The following is a 19,370-nucleotide window of genomic DNA, read 5'->3' as shown; positions in this document are numbered from 1 at the left end:
ACTAAATCTTATCCCAAAAGTTTAAAGCAATATAAAGTGAAGTGAAAGTGAAAGTTGCTCAGTTGTGTCTGATTCTTTGTGACCCCCATGGACTATAGAGTCCATGGAATTCTCCAGGCCAGAATACTGCAGTGGGTAGCCATTCCCTTCTCCAGGGGATCTTCCCAACCCAGGGGTCGAACCCAGGTCTCCCACATTGCAGACGGATTCTTTACCAGCTGAGCCACTAGGGAAGTCCAAAACCATATAAACTTATGATCAAATCAGAAAAAAAATGGGAAAAAGTCAGTGTCCTTCAACAGAATAATAAAATGTGTTGAGGTACTTCTACTCAAAGGAATACAATACCGATATTGAAGATTACAACATGCATTTATATGTGTTGACATGGCTAAAAGTAGCTAACATTTATTGTGTACTTATACGTCAACTTTTAGTCTAAAGGACTTTGCATTGCTTTTACTTTTGTACTGAAGTGTTTTTTTGTTTTGCAAGAGAAAGCTGTACATAACTGTAATAACTGTACAACTCAGTGAGTTCTCAGAAAGTGAACACATCCATATGCTTACTGCTCAAGTCAAGAGCTGTTCTTGGTATCCGTAGGGTGCCCTCTAGTCACTAACCTTTCCTTCCTTTCCAAAAGCAACCACTACCCTGAATTCTAAAGCCATAAATTGATTTTGCCTATTTATGAACTTCAATCAAATAGAATGCTACCTTTGTTGTAAATTATAATCATCCCTTTACTGTAAAATGATAATTTTCCTTTTTTCCCTTTGTTCTTTTCCATACTGCATTCACCTCTCCTTAACTGAAGTCTTGTTAGTTGAAAAAAAATGTAACATAGGAAAGAAGATGAAGCAAAATGCATTAGGTACTCCTTAAAAATTATATTATCCCCATAGTACTTCCTTATACATTTCTGTACTTTTTACAATGTATCTGCATTGTTTTAAAAATCAAGAAAAGCAACCATTTTCATATATTTTCTAAAAATTAGAGTGGAAAGGGAATTAGCAAAAATATGTTTCAAAAATGTTTATTCATGTAATTTGATAGCATACATCAAAAAGTAGGAATGGCTAATCAAAAGCTATCTTAATTTTACAGGATCCACAGATTTTGGACATTAATGCTGACCAAGAGAAAATAAAGGTCATGTTGAATGAACTGCTGTTAGTTCTGGATGATCTTCAAAAACGCGCTTTTCAATATAAATCCTATCAGAAGAATTTTAAGGTAATGACAGCGCTACACATCTGTTCTTAAAATATAGAACTGTAAAATATATCTTTGTGTATGCACAGAAGTGACACTGATGCACTCATTTTCGATAATACTCAACGTTTAGACACCTATATGCCAGTCACTGTGCTGGAATAATCTGAAATACAAAATATGGTATATTCTCTGTCTTTGAAGTGTTTAAAGATTAGGACACATGAGAGAAAAAGTATCTTTATTTATTAAAAAGTAATTGTGAATTATAGACAAATACTCAGACCAGGAACTGTAGTTTCTATGTTAAAATGCGTGTGGGTTTTTTTAATGTAATCAGTTGAAACCCCTTGATTCTTTCTTAATATTCTAGCTTCTTTTACATTCATTCATGTGTATATTATTGATTCCATCAATATTGCCTCATTTGCTCTGGTTTCGATGTGCCAGTTTGATGAAAGAAGAGAATTTGACTGAGCCAGGGAAAAGATGGATCCCCCAAAATTAAAAAGCTAAATGATATGCCCCCCCCAAAATGAAAAGAAATGAGTGAGAGTTATAAGTGCTCTGAACAGATATTGTTGTTGTCCGGTCACTAGGTCACGTCCAGCTCTTTGTGAATCCATGGACTGCAGCATGCCAGGCTCCTCTGTCCTCCACTGTCTCCTGCTCAGATTCATGTCCATTGAGTTGGTGATGCCATCTAACTATATCATCCTTGGTCACCCCCTTCTTTTGTCTTCAGTCTTTCCCAGCATCAAGGTCTTTTCCAATGAGTAGGCTCTTCGTATCAGGTAGCCAAAGTATTAGAGCTAAAGTATCAGAATAGCTATTAGAGAGAACAAAGAGAAAAGCAAATAGGAAAGATTCCTGAGACCAAAACCAGAGGCCACCAGCAATGAAGGAGTGTTAATAGTCTCCCCTAAATTTCAGAGAAGTGTCTAGACATCACATGGAGATGCATCCATTTCTTTCAGAGCCCCACATGGATGACCAGAAAGTGGTCTGAGGGCTCTGAGACCTGAGCAGGTCTCCACTCCAGACCTGAGGCTTGGTAGAGCAACCTGCAAAATAATAACCTGGGCACTAGAAAGTGCAGCTGACATAATACCTGAGGCAGGAAGTTTGTGCGTGAGACAATTATGGTTCAAAGTTGTTCCCAGATTGAATTAACTGACATATAAGACAGGAAAGTGTGAGGTAGGAAGGCAACTATGGATGAAACATTACCTGATAAAAAGCTATACCAGGTAACCACTCTTTGGGTCAGGAAGAACAGTGTAGCTTGAACCAGAGCCTGAATTAGAAGTGTGTTTCCCTCCTTCCAGACTCCATATCTATATTTTATGATTCTTTAGGATGACCTCAGGCTTCCCTGGTGGCTCAGATGGTAAAGAAACTGCCTGTACTATGGGAGACCGGGGTTCAATCCTGGGTTGGGAAGATCCCCTGGGGGAGGGCATGGCAACTTACTCCAGTATTTTTGCCTAGAGAATCCCCATGGACAGAGGAGCCTGGGGGACTATAGTCCATGGGGTCACAAAAAGTCAGACATGACTGAGTGACAGCATAGCATAGGATGACCTCGTATCCAACGTTCCTCTCCAGCTCTTGGTTTTTAGGGGGTCAGGAGTGAAGGCCTAAGAGGTGTAGGAAATCATTTCTAATTCTTAATGAAGACAAGGCTAGATCCCTATTGTCAGGGTAATGCTAGCCTTGTAAAATGAGTTGGGAAGTGTTCCCACCTCTTTAATGTTCTGGAAAGGTTTGAGAAAGATTGGCATTAATTCTTCCCCCCCGCCCCCACCATAGATGTTTGGTAGGATTTACCAGTGAAGTCATCTGGTCCTGGGCTTTTCTGTGCTGGGAGGTTTTTGATATCTGATTTGATCTCCTTACTCCTTATTTTCCTGTTCCTTCCTGATTCAGTCTTAATAGGTTACGTGTTTCTAGGAATTTATGCACTGCTTCTAAGTTAACCAGTTTGTTGGTATACAGTTAGTTTTTCATAGTAGTCTCTTATGATATGGCTTCCTATGTGGCTCAGTAGTAAAGAATCCTCCTGCCAATGCAGGAGACATGGGTTTGATCCCTGGCTCAGGAAGATCCCCCTGAGAAGGAAATGGCAACCCACTCCAGTATTCTTACCTGGGAAACCCCATGGACAGAGGAGACTGGTGGGCTACAGTTGGACATGTCACAACGAGTTGGACATGACTGAGCATGCATGCAGGCATAAGATCATATGTATTTCTGTGGTGTAAGTTGTAATGTATCCTTTTTCATTTCTGATTTTATTTATTTGAGTCACCTCTCTTTTTTTCTTGTTCTAGCTAAAGACTTGTCTTTTAAAAAATGCTTTTTAGTTTCATTGATCTTTTCTATTATTCTTCTGATCCCTATTTCATTTATTTCCGCTATGAACTTACTTCCTTTCTTCTGACAATGTTGGGCTAGCTTGTTCTCTTTTTTCTAGCTCTTTGATGTGTAAAGTTGTATCATTTGAAATCTTTCTATTTTCTTAATATTTCCATTTATCACTATAAACTCGCCTCTCATAACAGCTTGTGCAGCATCTCATAGGTTATAGTGTGCTGTTTCCACTTTCATTTGTTTTATTTCCCTTTAATTTCCTCTTTAACCCATCAGTTGTTCAGGATTGTGTTGTTTAGTTTTCACACATTTGTAAATTTTCCACCTTTCCTACTGTTGTTGATTTCTAGTTTCATACCACTGTGGCTAAAAGAAATACTTGGTATGATTTCAATCTTCTTAGACTTGTTTTGTGCCCTGTCAGATGGTTTATCCTGGGGAATGTTCTGACTGCTCTTGATAAGAGTGTGTATTTTACTGCTGTTCTATGGAATGTTTGAAATCTTGGCTTATCTCAAGGTTCACAGTTTCTGTGCAGCTAATCTCCAAGCCATGAAAACGGCTTCCTTAGATTTTCTTGGAACCTTTCTCTCTATAGGGTTCATAATCAGTCCATTAGGTTAGAAATAGGTGAAAAACCAGAATGTTCTCTCCATCTTAAATCTCCCCATCCCCTGCACCAACTACCACACAAAAATTCTCTCCATCTTCTGTCATCCCTCTTCCATCATCTACATATAAGCCCTAAAGGATATAGGATCCAACATCTGTTGGATCATCGAAAAAACAAGAGAGTTCCAGAAAAACATCTACCTCTGTTTTATTGACTACGCCAAAGCTTTTGACTGTGTGGATCATACAAACTGTGGAAAATTCTGAAAGAGATGGGAATACCAGACCACCAGACATCCCTCTTGAGAAATCTGTATGCAGGTCAGGAAGCAACAATTAGAACTGGACATAGAACAATAGACTGGTTCCAAATCAGGAAAGGAGTACGTCAAGGCTGTATACTGTCACCCTGATTATTTAACTTATATGCAGAGTACATCATGAGAAAAGCTGGGCTGGATGAAGCGCAAGCTGGAATCAAGATTGCTGGGAGAAATATCAATAACCTCAGACACGCAGATGATGCCACTATTGCATAAAGCAAAGAAGAACTAAAGAGCCTCTTGATGAAAGTGAAAGAGAAGAATGAAAAAGTTGATTTAAAACTCAACATTCAGAAAACTAAGATTATGACACCCAATCCCATCACTTCATGGCAAATTGATAGGGAAACAGTGGAAACAGTGAGAGACTTTATTTTTGGGGGCTCCAAAATCACTGCAGATGGTGACTGCAGCCATGAAATTAAAAGATGCTTGCTTCTTGGAAGAAAAGTATGGCCAACCTATACAGCATATTAAAAAGCAGAGACATTACTTTCCCAACAAAGGTCCATCTAGTCAAAGTTATGGTTTTTCCAGTAGTCATGTATGGATGTGAGAGTTGGACTGTGAAGAAAGCTGAGCGCTGAAGAATTGATGCTTTTGAACTGTGGTGTAGGAGAAGATTCTTGAGAGTCTCTCGGACTGCAAGGAGATCCAACCAGTCCATCCTAAAGGAAATCAGTCCTGAATATTCATTGGAAGGACTGATGTTGAAGCTGAAGCTCCAATACTTTGGCCACTTGATGCAAAGAACTGACTCATTTGAAAAGACCCTGATGCTGGGAAAGATTGAAGGTGGGAGGAGAAGGGGACAACAATGGATGAGATGGTTGGACGGCATCACTGACTCAATGGACATGGGTTTGAATAAACAGCGGGAGTTAGTGATGACAGGGAGGCCAGGTGTGCTGCAGTCCATGGGGTCACAAAGAGTCAGACATGACTGATTGACTGAACTGAACTGAACTGAACTGAAAGGATATAGATGCCTCTGAGGACTCATTTGTATATGTGAAAAACCAGTCAGCTATGACCCAACTTAAGAGAAAATGCCCTTAAACCTCTGTAATATTTGTGTCTTATGAGAATTTCTAAGTTCTAAGGATATATAAAGTTATATTTTGTCCCTCAAATAGAAATTTGAATGTATGTGGGGTTTTGTCACTTGTTTTTTACAAATGAAAAAACAAAAATTACTAATAGGAAGATAACATAAGATCTCTATATTTGAAAATTAAATTGTACATTTTGCTTATTATATTTTTAAAGGTAGAAGTGTCCAAGTTTGATGCTTTGGAAGAAGTTAGTGCTGAATTGAAGCTTAAACAATTGCTCTGGGATTCTTTATCTGAATGGGATCAACTCCAGCAAGAATGGTTAAAGGTAAAAAAAGAAAAACTCTTAATTCTTAAATCATTCATATATTATTTAATTTTAAAATCATGGTAGTGTGCATTATAGTTTTTAAATAATCTGGTATATTTCAGTAAAATATGCAATATTATAATTTTGTGGAAATTTATCAGCTTTCCAGTGAAATGCACAGAGGTCTTTCTGCTACACAAATCTTTAAGTACCACAAAGAAGAATGCTTTATTTAAGGGAGGCTTCTCAGGTCCTCTGTTTAAGAACATTAAATGGAGGAGGGATCAAAGGACCTCACCATATGGCATTTAACTGCTTTGTGGTTTCTGAATACAGTGTTGTCCTGATACATACAGCCAAGTGTTATTAAAGATCATAGAATTTTATTTATGATCTGCAACATTAGATTTCTGTTTGCGGAGGTTCTGTTTTTATTGTTTTTTAAGGAAGCCATTTTTTTTCCTCTGTGATAAAATAGGATCATGGTAATGAGATCTAGGTTATTTCTTTGAGGGTTCAATAGTAAATTCTAATCATAGTAAACTAGGGGGACAAGTATCGTAAGGGGAGACAAGTATCATAGAGTTTGGTTCTTAGGGTCTACTCTTGTATTCAAACATTAACAAGGATTAATCCCCTAGGAGACAGAATATATGACCTTCTATTCTTTCCAGTGTGATATGCTCATACTAGAAATACCATCAGCTTCACAAATATTGCTTTTCATTTGCTGGTTCAGCTTCCCTGTGCTGGTACCCAAAATTAGAAGTCACACATCTAGGGTAAACCACAGTGACACAAGAATGATTCCTAGATAATGTTCTGGACACAGTGGATAGCAGTGGAGAATAAAAAGAACAGAGTCTAAACTCTCACAGAATTTACCTTTTGGTGAAGAAAGCAGAAAACAAACAAACATATATATGCTATTATAACAGAGAATTTAAATGCTGTTGTATAACTCATTTATCGGTTATCTCAGAAGTAGAAAATGCTCCTGAGTAGTGAAGAGGAAGCTTAGAAAGTGCTCTGATTCCCACCAGAGATTAGAGCAGTGGCTTCCGAAGTGGGACAAATTTACCCAGGAAGTGCACAAAAAATAGACATTGTATCTAGGGAAAAATGAATGTTTATAAATTTTTAGTTGAGGCATATCTGACACACTGTATTGGTTCCAGGTGTATAAATGATGATCCTATATTTGTGTATATTGTAAAGTGATCAGCTCAGTGAGTCTAGTTAACATTTGTTACCATTCACAGCTATAATTTTTTTCTCACGAGAACTTTCAAGATCTATTCTTTTAGAAACTTTCAAATATGCAATACAGTGTTATTAACTAGTCACTATTCTGTACATTACATTCCCATGATTTATTTATTTATTTTATAATTAGAAGTTTGTACCTTTTGACCTCCTTCACTTGTTACATCTACCCACCCCTTTTCTCTGGAAACCACCAATCTATTCTGTTTTAGTTGTTTTACTTTAGACTCTTGCTTTGTTTTGTTAGATTCCACATTTAAGTGAGATTATATGATATTTTTCTTGGTCCAATTTATTTCACTTTACCTAAAGCCCTCATGGTCCATCCATGTTGCCAAAAGGATAAAGTTTCATTCTTTTTATGGTGGAATAATAGTCCATTGTATACATATAACACATTTTCTTCATCCATTCATCCATTGGTGAACACACTTAGGTTGTCTTTTTCTCTTGGCGATTGTAAATAATGCCACTGTGAATATGTCTTTTCAAATCAGTGTTTTTGTTTTCTTAGGATAAAAGTCCAGAAATGGAATTGCTGAGTCATATGGTAGTTCTGTTTTTAATCATTTGAGGAATTTTAATACTGTTTTTCATAATGGTTGTGCCAATTTACGTTTCTACCAGCAGAGCACAAGCATTCATTCTTCTCCATATCTTTTCTCCACTGGTTATTTTTTTCTTTCTGTTACTAGCCATTCTAACAGGTATGAGGTGATATTTCATTGTGGTTTTCATTTTAATTTCCCAATGGTTAGTGATGTTGAGTGTCTTTTCATGTATCTGTTGGATACCTGTTACATCTTTTTTGGAGAAATGTTTATTCAGCTCCTCTGCCCACTTTTAATCAGGCAATTTGTTTTTCTGCCATTGAATTATGAGTTCTGGATATTAGCCCCTTATCAGATATATAATTTGCTAACATTTTCTCCCATTAAATCGATTGACTTTTTCTTTTGTGGATGGTTTCCTTTGCTGGGCAGAAGCGTTTTAGTTAGATTCTCATTGGTTATTTTGCTTTTTTGCCTTTGCTTTCAGTGTTAAATCCAAAATATCATTGCCAAGACCCTTCTCAAAGAACTTAATACCTATGTTTTCTTTTAGGAGTTTTTAAGTTTTGGGTCTTATATTCAGATCTTTAGTCCATTTTGAGTTATTTTTGTGTGTGATTCAATTTCATTACTTTGTTTTTGCCTGTGGCTATCCAATTTTCCCAACACCATTTATTGAGGAGACTATCCTTTCTGCATTATATATTCTTGACTCTTTTGTCGTAAATTAATTGACCATATATGCGTGGATTTGTTTCTGTTCCATTAATCTATGTGTCTGTTTTTGTGCTAGTACCATACTGTTTTGATGACTATAACTTTGGAACATAGTCTGAAATCAAGGGGTTGATACCTCTATCTTTGTTTTTCTTTCTCAAAATTGTTTTGGCTATTCAGAGTCTTTTGTGATTCCATACAAATTTTAGGATTGTTGTATTTGTGTGAAAAAAAATGCCACTGGAATTTTGATAAGGATCATATTGAATCTGTATTCAATTATTTTAGGCAGTATAAACATCTTAACAATATTAATTCTTCCAATCTATGGGCATCAAATATCTTCATTTTTATAAATTTTCTATTGCCTTCAATCCAAATGACCATCCGACATGATATGTATACACTTACATGTTTATGTAAGTGATAGATATATTTATAGATACATGCATACATTGAAGTGCATGTTTAAATAAGTTACATTAAAGGGGTACATAATCAAATATAATAGGAAACTACTGGGTAAGAAGTTTGTAGGTCACAAGAATAAAAATTAGCTATTTGCAACTTTACAGTGATTGGCCCTCAGGGATAAATTACAGGGATTGCAATACTACATTTGATGGTATGTGAGAAAAGGACATGAAAGTAATAAACAATGCCTGATCTACTATTAGAAATCTTCATACATAGAGCCATTTAAAAAAGCGTAAAGTTGACTTGATTTGACAACATAGCTACCAGAAAATCTGAGTAAAGAAATTTTAACTATTTCAAGTTTGCCTTTTATCATATGTCTTAACTTCTTTCCCCCTAATTTTCATAGTCCAAATTTGACTCCTTGGATCCAGAATTTCTAAATGGTCAAGTTTCTAAATATGCCAAATTTGTGACTCAACTGGAAAAAGGCTTGCCACCCAACAGTGTTGTGCCCCAGCTAAAAAGTAAGGTGGAAAAAATGAAAGAAAAGGTAAGCTTGGATGATATTATCTCAGAAACTCCAGGTCAATCATTTATACTTGAGGCTAATGAGACCAAAGCCAGGAATTCTTCCTTGTTTAAATTACCTTTGCAGAGAGAAGAAGCAACAGACAAATTCAGTTACTGCAGAGGTACAAACTGCATCCTTCTCCTTAGCTGGGCAAATCATGCAACTGAGTAGTATGAGAATTCTAGCTGTTTCTCATCCTCACTAGCACTTGTTATCAATAAGGAGTTCTTTTAAAATTTGGTTTGCTTTGTTCTTTAACTATTCTAATAATGTGTAGTAATATCTCATAATGGTGATTTACACTTTCCTAATGATTAGTAATGTTGATCATCTTTGCCCATGTCTATTTGCCATTCATCCCCCTTCTTTGCTGAAATGTCTGTCTGGCTATTAGCTCAATTTTTAATTGGCTTATTTGTTTTGTTATTAGTGAATTTTAAGACTTTTTTATACAGTCTGATATAAATCATTTTTCAAATATGTAACTTGAAAATGTTTTTCCCAGTCAGTGACTTTAGTCCATAAATAGTGACTTTCACAGAACAACAGGCTTAAATTTGAATCAAGTCCTATTAATATATTTGTTCTTTTTATATTACTTTTTTAGTTAGTATCTGACAACTTTTTGCCAAACCTAAAGATCACACAAATTTTCTCTTGTATTTCCTTCTGGAAGTTTTATAGTTTTGCTTTTTTTAAATTAAGGTATATGACTTATTTTAAGTTATTTACATTTTGCAGGTAGATATTCAGTTGATCCAACACCATTATTTGAAAAGAGTATTCTTTCTCCATTGACTGTCTTTGCATCTTTGGGAAAAATCAGCTAACTATGTTTTTTAGTCTGTTGCTGAATACTTTATTCTATTTTGTTGCTCTGTAAGTCTGTTCTTTCACCAGTACCACACTGTGTTGATAACTATAGCTGGAAAATCTTGAAATCGGGTAGTTTAAGTTCTTCATTGTTCTTTTCACAATTTTGTCAATCCAAATTCTTTTACTTTTCCATATAAATGTTAAAATGAGCTTATCAATATGTACAACAAATTGCTTGGATTTGGGGGGAGACTGTGTTAAATCAATAGATCATTTTGAGGAGAACTGACATCTTCACAAGATAGAATTTTCTAATATCCTACCAGCCTATCCCTTCATTTAGTTAGATCTTCTTATATTTTTCATTAATGTTTTATAATTTTCAGCATACAGATTATGCACATACTTTGTTAGATTTAAAACTATTCTTTTATGTTATCTTAAATGATATTGCTTTTAATTTCAAATTCTAATTGTTCATTTCTGGTAGGTAGGAATACTGTTGACCTTTGTATATTGATCTTATATCCTGTAATCTTGCTAAATTCGCTTTTTAATTTTAGGAGCTTTTGTACATTATTCAGAATTATAAACATAGAAAATTACTTCAGCTGTGAATAGAGACAATTTTATTTATTCATTTATAATCTGTGTGTCTTTTCTCTCTTTTTCTTGCCTTCTTGCACTGGGCAGGATTTTCTATACAATAATGAATAGGAGTAATGAGAGAAAACATCCTTGTCCTGTGCCTGATCTTAAAGGGGAAACGTTCAATCTCTTTTTAAGTATGATTTTAGTCAAATATTTTTATAGATGCCTTATATTAAGATAACAAAGTTTCCTAGTTTTCTGAGAGGCTTCATTTATTTTTTATAAGATTTCTTGTTCTGAAGACTGAATTGTCTGAAATTAATACAATTATATATAAATTTGTATATATAGTATAGCTTTCTTTTAGAATTTGCACGATATGACTTTCTCCATCTTTTTATTTTTAATTTTTCTGTCTTTATATTTAAAGTGGATTTCTTGAACAGTGCATAATTTTTTATACAATCTGATTTTCTAAGTCTTTTAACTAACATGTTTAAACCATTCATATTTAAAGCATTATTGATGTGATTGGTTTAAAAATGCTATCATGCTGGTTTTTAAATTTGTTTGTTGTTTCTTTTTTCCTCTTTTTTTCCCTCTCTTGATTTAATTGTATATGTTTTTTATTCCATTTTATCTTCTCCATGGAATTATTGTTCACACCTGTTTTAAGCAATTTTTAGATTTTCACTTAATCCAAATCAACCTTCAAACAATATTATACTGCTTAATGTAGAGTATAAAGATTTTATAATACCATATTCCCCATTCCTCCCTCTCATCTTTTGTATTAGTGTTGTCATGTATTTTACTTTTATATGTAGTATGAACACAACATGTTGCTGCTATTTTTGTTTTATATAGTTACATTTTGAGGAATAAAAATGGGAAATAAAGTGAAATTTATTTTGCATATATTCCATTTTCAATATTCTTCATTTCTTTGTAGAGATCTAAATTTCTGACTCATAGCATTCATGCTGCCTGACGAACTTCCTTTAATATTTCTTATTGAGTAGGTATGCTGGCAATGAGCTGCTCAAATTTGTGTCTTTATCCTTTATTTTAAATGATATTTTCACTGGCATATAATTCTGAGTTGGCAGATTTTATGTTTTCTTCCAGCAATGTAAAAGTATTTTCTTATTATCTCTTTACTTGCATGTTTCTGACCATACCGTAAGATAGGCTTTCTTAGGGTTCTTCCAATCTTCTCTGTGAACCCCTCTATGTATTTGTTGCCCCTGAGACTTCACACCCTCATGCTACCCTACACTCAGTCTTAGCAATTTATTTTTTAAATTCAGCTACATCTTCTAACTAGCTTAAATGGCAACCCAAGGTATCTCTCCTAGGTAAACAAATTCTCAGAAACTTCTTTCTGTGGAGAAAACTATGGATACCAGTGTCTCTAAATTTTGAGTTAGCTGGTTTTGCTACAACCTCACTTTTCTGATGGATTCAATACAAGTCATTAATTTGCAGTTTGTCCAGATTTTTCATTGTTTACACACATCAGAGGTGTTCTTTACAGCTTTTTACATGCCCAAATGGGACTGTATTTTTTAGGATATAAAGAATGGTGCCTCAGAGAGTGTGTGTTTTCCAGCTTCCAGTTATCATTGACCTGAGGAACCCAACTCTGAAGCCTAGACATTGGGCAGCTATTGAACAAACAGTTGATGCCACCCTAGTGGACCTTGAAGTTCCGTTAACCCTGGAGAAGCTCATTGAGTTACATGTTTTTGACTTTGGCCAAGAAATTCAGGACATTTCTGGACAGGCTTCTGGAGAAGCTGCCTTAGAAACAATCCTTAAAAAGGTAAACCTGAAAAATGTGTATTCTGAAGGTCCTGAGATATAAAGGTTTTTGTATTCAGTGAGAAGATTATGAACTTTGTTTTTCAACATTGCAAGTTCCACCGTCTCATTATCAGTTATCTTTCTGCTGTTTCTTCACATTTATTATCATTATTATTGTTATCACCACTATACATATCTTCTTTCTGCTTAGCTTATACTCCAGCAGGAGCTTGATGGCAACACATTTGCATGCTTTGTATAAAGAACCATACACCAAGGAAGACCTCTTATGCCAAAATATATTATCTTTCAAAGTACATATTAGAGAAGACTAACTCTATGAAATGCTTCAAAAGCACATTGAGAAGATTTCTCTCCTTAGGATGTTTAACCTCCTTACTCTAAAAATACACATCTACCAAGGATCTGTGTAAAAAGATTTTTTTCCTTTTAATCAAGGCATAAAATGGGAAGGAATACACATTAAAGTATCACAAGTTTTCATATGTATTAATGCTCTTCAATAAAATTAAGCAAATAAGTGCCACCTAATGGAGAAGAGGATTTTAAGAATTTTAAGGCAATTAGGAGATTAGGATAATTATGGAGTTTTCCATTATTTCATTCCATATTCATTTATCAACCTAAAAGTAAATGAACTGAGATATACTAAGACTTGACCAATCTCCTAGGTGGAGGATTCTTGGAAAACAACTGAATTTGTTGTCCTGCCTCACCGTGACTCCAAAGATGTGTTTATCCTGGGTGGCACAGATGATATACAGGTGGGTAAACTGGATTATTGAAACCTATGGTGAAGGTTCTTGCCAGACCTAGTCCTAAATATCCTATAGGAGATTATAATGAAGGGCTGAAATATGAAAGTTGTTAGGGAGAAATCTAATTTAGAAGACAAAATATGAATATGAATATTTGTTTAGTCATCAAGTCGTGTCCAACTCTTTTGAGACCCCATGCACAGTTGTCTGCCAGGCACCTCTGTCCATGGGATTCCCCAGCAAGAATACTGGAGTGGGTTGTCATTTCCTTCTCCAGGGGATCTTACCAGCCTAGGGATCAAACCCACATCTCTTGTGTTGGCAGGCAGGCTCTCTACCACTGAGCCACCAGGACATGAATGCTTGTACATGAAATACTTATCAAAGCAATAGATATGACATATATATAAATATATATAAAGAATTTTTTCCTTTTAATCAAAGCATAAGATGGAAAGGAATACACATTAAAGTATCACAAGTTTCCATATGCATTAATGCTCTTCAATAAAATTAAGCAAATTAGTGTCATCTAATAAAGGGGACAACAGAGGATGAGATGGCTGAGTTTGGACATGGGTTTGAGTAGACTCGATGGACATGAGTTTGAGTAGACTCCGGGAGATGGTGATGGACAGGGAGGCCTGGCATGCTGCGATTCATGGGGTCGCAAAGAGTCAGACATGACTGAGCGATTGAACTGAACTGAACTGAATGGAAGAAGATTTTAAGAATTTTAAAGGCAATTAGGAGGAGATTAGGGTAATTATGGAGTTTCCATTATTTCATTCTATATTCACTTATTAACTATACATATATATATATATGAGTTAAAAATCTTGTAGTCAGTAACTGCTGGAGAATTTGGAATAGCAAAGAGATCAGTTGTAGCTGAAGTGATCAGAGAATCCTTGCTAGACCAGCCAAGACATTCTAGACCTTAAAAATATGAGGGTTTGATATTAATAGTTATAGATGAGAATAGAAGGCACTTCAAACCATTTAAATAAGGCAAAGAAGCATGAATAAGCATTTCATGTTTATAGCACACTAAGAAGCTAAATTCACTTGAAATTTTTGAGATTAGGAGTAAATGGTCATGCTCTATTAACAGCAAAAGAAGATAAATATAACCCATGTGTTTGGAATATTCTTAGTGACTTAATATCCAAAGGCATATTTGTTTAGCACAGGAATATGGGGATTGTAACTCAATTTAAAAAACAAATCCCACACAGGGAACTATATTCAATATCCTGTGATAAGTCATAGTAGAAAAGAATGTGAAAAAGTGTATATATATATATATATATATATATGTATGTATAATTGAATCACTTTGCTGTATAGCTAACATTAACACAACACTGTAAATCAATCATACTTCAATAAAATATTTTTTTAAAGCAAAGCCCCATTCTCTTAGTGAGTCCCCAAACTAGAATTGGAGATGAAATGTCTTTGCCAGGTGTAGTTTAGAAGAGCAAGACCAGACACTATTCTGGGTGGTGCATGGGAGAGCAGACCCAAGATGGAAATCAGTTAGCATGAGACCAGGTAATACCAGGTGATGGGGCTTCTGCTCTGAAGAAGTTTATAATTTAAATAGAAGAGTGAAAATTCTTTAGATTAGAAGACACGTTTTTTTAAATGTACATGTTCTGCAAGGGTTGCTGTGGCGTATGGAGAAGGAGTAGGGGAAGGAGGTAGATGAAAACTTGTCTATAATCATCCAGAGCTTGACATGAATGAGTTCACTTTTCCTCTCCCTCAAGATAATTGAGGGAGAATGATGTTTCATTGGATAAAGCAAGCAGCTACGTTTTCAAGTTTTGAGCACTTTGAGAAATAAAGACCTGGATGACAAAGTGGTGTAAAGTACCAGATAACTTGTAGGGGAAGATTGAAGAAAAGGGCTTAGCTAAACAGAAATGTGGGCCATTAATAATGACAGAAAGAGCCAGGATTTGACAATCAGAAGTTCCATGGTGACACTGAAGAAAAATCATAGTGGGTTGTAAATCCTGGTGAAGGGAAGAAGGAGAGGGAATGGGTTGGTGAGAAATAATGGGTGGGACTAAGCTGGTAATTCAGAAAGCTGACTTTTAAGTGGTTTGGAATTAACATATACACACTGGGTGCATGTGTGCTAAGTCACTTCAGTCATCTCCGACTCTGTGCAACACTATGGACCCAGGGATCAAAGCCACATCTCTTGTGTCTAACTTGCAATGGCAGGTAGGTTCTTTATCATTAGCACCACCTGGAAAGTCCCAGCATATATACACTACTATATATAAAATAGATAATCAACAAGGACCTACTGTATAGCACAGGGAACTCTACCCAATATTCTGTGTAACCTAGATGGGGAAAGAATCTGCAAAAGAATGGATATATGTACGTGTGTAATTGAATCACTTTGCTGTACACCTGAAACTAATACAATGTTGTAAATCCAATAGAAATTTCTATTCCAATATAAAATAAAAATGTTTAGGTAAAAATAAAAATAAATCAATAGACTCTTGGAGTTAAATATCTGTAATTATCTTTGAGAGCACTAACATACGACGTTGCACGTATTTTCTTCACCTTTCCTGAAAGGTCCTTCTTGATGACAGCACCATCAACATCGCAACCATTGCCTCATCACGTTACGTTGGCCCACTGAAAGCTCGAGTAGACGAATGGCAGAAACAGCTTGCTTTATTTAATCAAACACTGGTGAGTAAGGATAATTTCAATTCATGGACTCAGAGAATTGGAGTCACAGGACCTTAGAAGTCATTTGTTCACTTGGGGTTAGATAGTATAGAGTTTAGATATGAGATTCAATTACTGACATTTTATTATTCTCAGAATATAAGGAAAATGGATTATACCATCAATAATTAGTTATTATTGCTGTGAAACAAAAACCACAAACATTAGTCATATAAAACAAGATACATTTATTACCCCACAGTTTCTGTGGGTCAGGAGTTCATGGCTTAACTGGGTCTTATGCTTAAGGGTCTCACAAGGGTTCATTCAAGATGCCAGCCAGGACTGGGTTCCAATCAGAGGTTCAACTAAGGGAAGATGCTGACAGATATCATTTCCTTGCAATTCCAGGACAAGGGGCTTCAGTTTCTCACTGCTGTCAATCAGAGGCCACCCTCAGCTCCTCCATGTTGCAGTTTTTCCCATGGACTTCCTCAACAATATGACTTGTTTCATCAGTAAAGCAGGGAAGAGGAAGTCTCTAGGCAAGATGTAGGTTACAGCCTTCTGTACTGTACACCTAATTGTGAATATCCTATTACCTTTACCATATTCTCCATAACTAGAAGCAAGTCACAGGTGGCACCCACACTCAGGGGGAGAGGATCACACAAGGACATGAAGCCCAGGTCCTGGGGCCACCTTAAGGGTCTTATCACAGCAAGCTCATAAAGCATCACTACGAACAAAGCTAGTGGAGGTGATGCAATTCCAGCTGAGCTACTTCAAAGCCTGGAAGATGATGCTGTGAAAGTGCTGCATTCAATATGCCAGCAAATTTGGAAAATTCAGCTGTGGCCACTGGACTGGAAAAGGTCAGTTTTCATTCCAACCCCAAAGAAAGACAATGCCAAAGAATGTTCAAACTACCACACAATTGCACTCAGCTCACACACTAGTAGAGTAATGCTCAAAATTCTCCAAGCCAGGCTTCAGCAATACGTGAACTGTGAACTTCCTGATGTTCAAGCTGGTTTTAGAAAAGGCAGAGAAACCAGAGATCAAATTGCCAACATCCGCTGGATCATTGAAAAAGCAAGAGAGTTCCAGAAAGACATCTATTTCTGCTTTATTGACTATGCCAAAGCCTTTGACTGTGTGGATCACAATAAACTGTGGAAAATTCTGAAAGAGATGAGAATATCAGACCACCTAACCTGCCTCTTGATAAATCTGTATGCAGGTCAGGAAGCAAGAGTTAGAACTGGACATGGAACAACAGACTGGTTCCAAATAGGAAAAGGAGTACGTCAAGGCTGTCTATTGTCATCCTGCTTATTTAACTTCTATGCAGAGTACATCATGAGAAACGCTGGGCTAGAAGAAACACAAGCTGGAATCAAGATTGCCGAGAGAAATATCAATCACTTCAGATATGCAGATGACACCACCCTTAGGGCAGAAAGTGAAGAGGAACTAAAAAGCCTCTTGAGGAAAGTGAAAGAGGAGAGTGAAAAAGTTGGCTTAAAGCTTAACAATGAGAAAACGAAGATCATGGCATCTGGTCCCAGCACTTCATGGGAACTAGATGGGGAAACAGTGGAAACACTGTCAGACTTTATTTTGTTGGGCTCCAAAATCACTGCAGATGGTGACTGCAGCCATGAAATTAAAAGACGCTTACTCCTTGGAAGGAAAGTTATGACCAATCTAGACAGCATATTCAAAAGCAGAGACAATACTTTGCCAACAAAGGTCCATCTAGTCAAAGCTATGGTTTTTCCAGTGGTCATGGATGTGAGAGTTGGACTGTGAAGAAAGCTGAGTGCTAAAGAATTGATGCTTTTGGTGTGTTGTTGGGGAAGACTCTTGAAAGTCCCTTAGACTGCAAGAAGATCCAACCAGTCCATTCTAAAGGAGATCAGTCCTGGGTGTTCTTTGGAAGGAATGATGCTAAAGATGAAACTCCAATACTTTGGCCACCTCATGTGAAGAGTTGACTCATTGGAAAAGACTCTGGTGCTTGGAGGGATTGGGGGCAGTAGGAGAAGGGGCAACAGAGGATGAGATGGCTGGATGGCATCACCGACTCGATAGACATGAGTTTGAGTGAACTCCAGGAGTCGGTGATGGACAAGGAGGCCTGGCGTGCTGCAGTTCATGGGGTCACAAAGAGTTGGGCACGACTGAGCGACTGAACTGAACTGAATACTATTCCTTGAAGTCTCCATGGTGCTCTTCCTTTCATCCACACTTCCTTTTTATTTTATTCTACCTCAGATTATCCCATAATAAAACAAAATTCCCACTTACTCTAATTTTTTTCCCATCCAATGTCTTTCTTCGACTTCAGTTTTTTAAACTTAATTAATTGTGTTTGGGTTCCTCTGTGTTCTGGGGCTTCCCTAGTGTCTCAGACAGTAAAGAATCTGCCTGAAATGCAGGAGGCAGATCCTTTGATCCCTGGGTCAGGAAGATCCCCAGGAGAAGGAAATGCCAACCCATTCCAGTGTTTTTTTCCTGGAGAATTCCATGGACAGAGGAGCCTGGTGGGCTACAGTCTGAAAGTGAAAAGAAAGTAAAAGTGAAGTTGCTCAGTCATGTCTGACTCTTTGCAACCCCGTGGACTGTAACCCACCAGGCTCCTCAGTGCATGGGATTCTCCTGGCAAGAATACTGGAGTGGGTTGCCATTTCCTTCTCCAGGAGATCTTTCCGACCCAGGGATCGAACCCAGGTCTCCCGCATTGCAGGCAGAAGCTTTAACCTCTGAGCCACCAGGGGGTCACAAAGAGTCAGACATGCCTGGGTGACACTTCCCTATATGTTCTAATATGAAAAGTTATCTGTGACTTAATACAGGCACTAAGTAGGAAAAGACAATTTGTCTCATCTTTATTTCATAGAGACCTTTTTCAGGAATCCATCCTCTTCAATGGACACCTTATAATCTGATCCCTGAATAACAGAGACCCTCCAGAGAATTAACTGCATAGAAAGTATGAACCTGAAATAAACCAGGGAGTGGCTGGGATATTAGGGTTTAGGCATAGCCCCCAAATCTAGAGTGAGGTGGGAGATGCTCTTTTACGAATCTCAGGCCTGCACATGTGATGGCAAGAGGCACAGCGGAAAGGTGAGGTCTGCAGACTTTAGATCTGACCCTGCACTTGTGGTGTCTTTGATTAACAGTGAGGAGAGAGAGTATATGGTTTTCTTCTTCTTCCCAGTCTTATGTCTTTGCCACATATTCTAAG

The 19,370-nt window shown here is 36.8% G+C and overlaps 1 protein-coding gene across 1 annotated transcript in view; it reads left to right on the top strand.

The window, feature by feature from the left end:
• The window catches only part of DNAH6 (dynein axonemal heavy chain 6), a 284,536-nt gene that overhangs the window by 67,543 nt on the left and 197,623 nt on the right, over nucleotides 1-19,370 (top strand). The window contains exons 15-20 of the mRNA XM_018054768.1: nucleotides 1,111-1,239; nucleotides 5,796-5,909; nucleotides 9,252-9,395; nucleotides 12,436-12,648; nucleotides 13,322-13,414; nucleotides 16,016-16,135. Coding sequence (XP_017910257.1) covers nucleotides 1,111-1,239; nucleotides 5,796-5,909; nucleotides 9,252-9,395; nucleotides 12,436-12,648; nucleotides 13,322-13,414; nucleotides 16,016-16,135 — 813 coding nt within the window. The remainder of the gene's footprint in view (nucleotides 1-1,110; nucleotides 1,240-5,795; nucleotides 5,910-9,251; nucleotides 9,396-12,435; nucleotides 12,649-13,321; nucleotides 13,415-16,015; nucleotides 16,136-19,370) is intronic.

Source organism: Capra hircus, chromosome 11 (assembly GCF_001704415.2).
Source record: "Capra hircus breed San Clemente chromosome 11, ASM170441v1, whole genome shotgun sequence".
Lineage (NCBI taxonomy): Eukaryota > Metazoa > Chordata > Mammalia > Artiodactyla > Bovidae > Capra > Capra hircus.
This window is presented reverse-complemented; position numbering and strand designations above follow the sequence as displayed.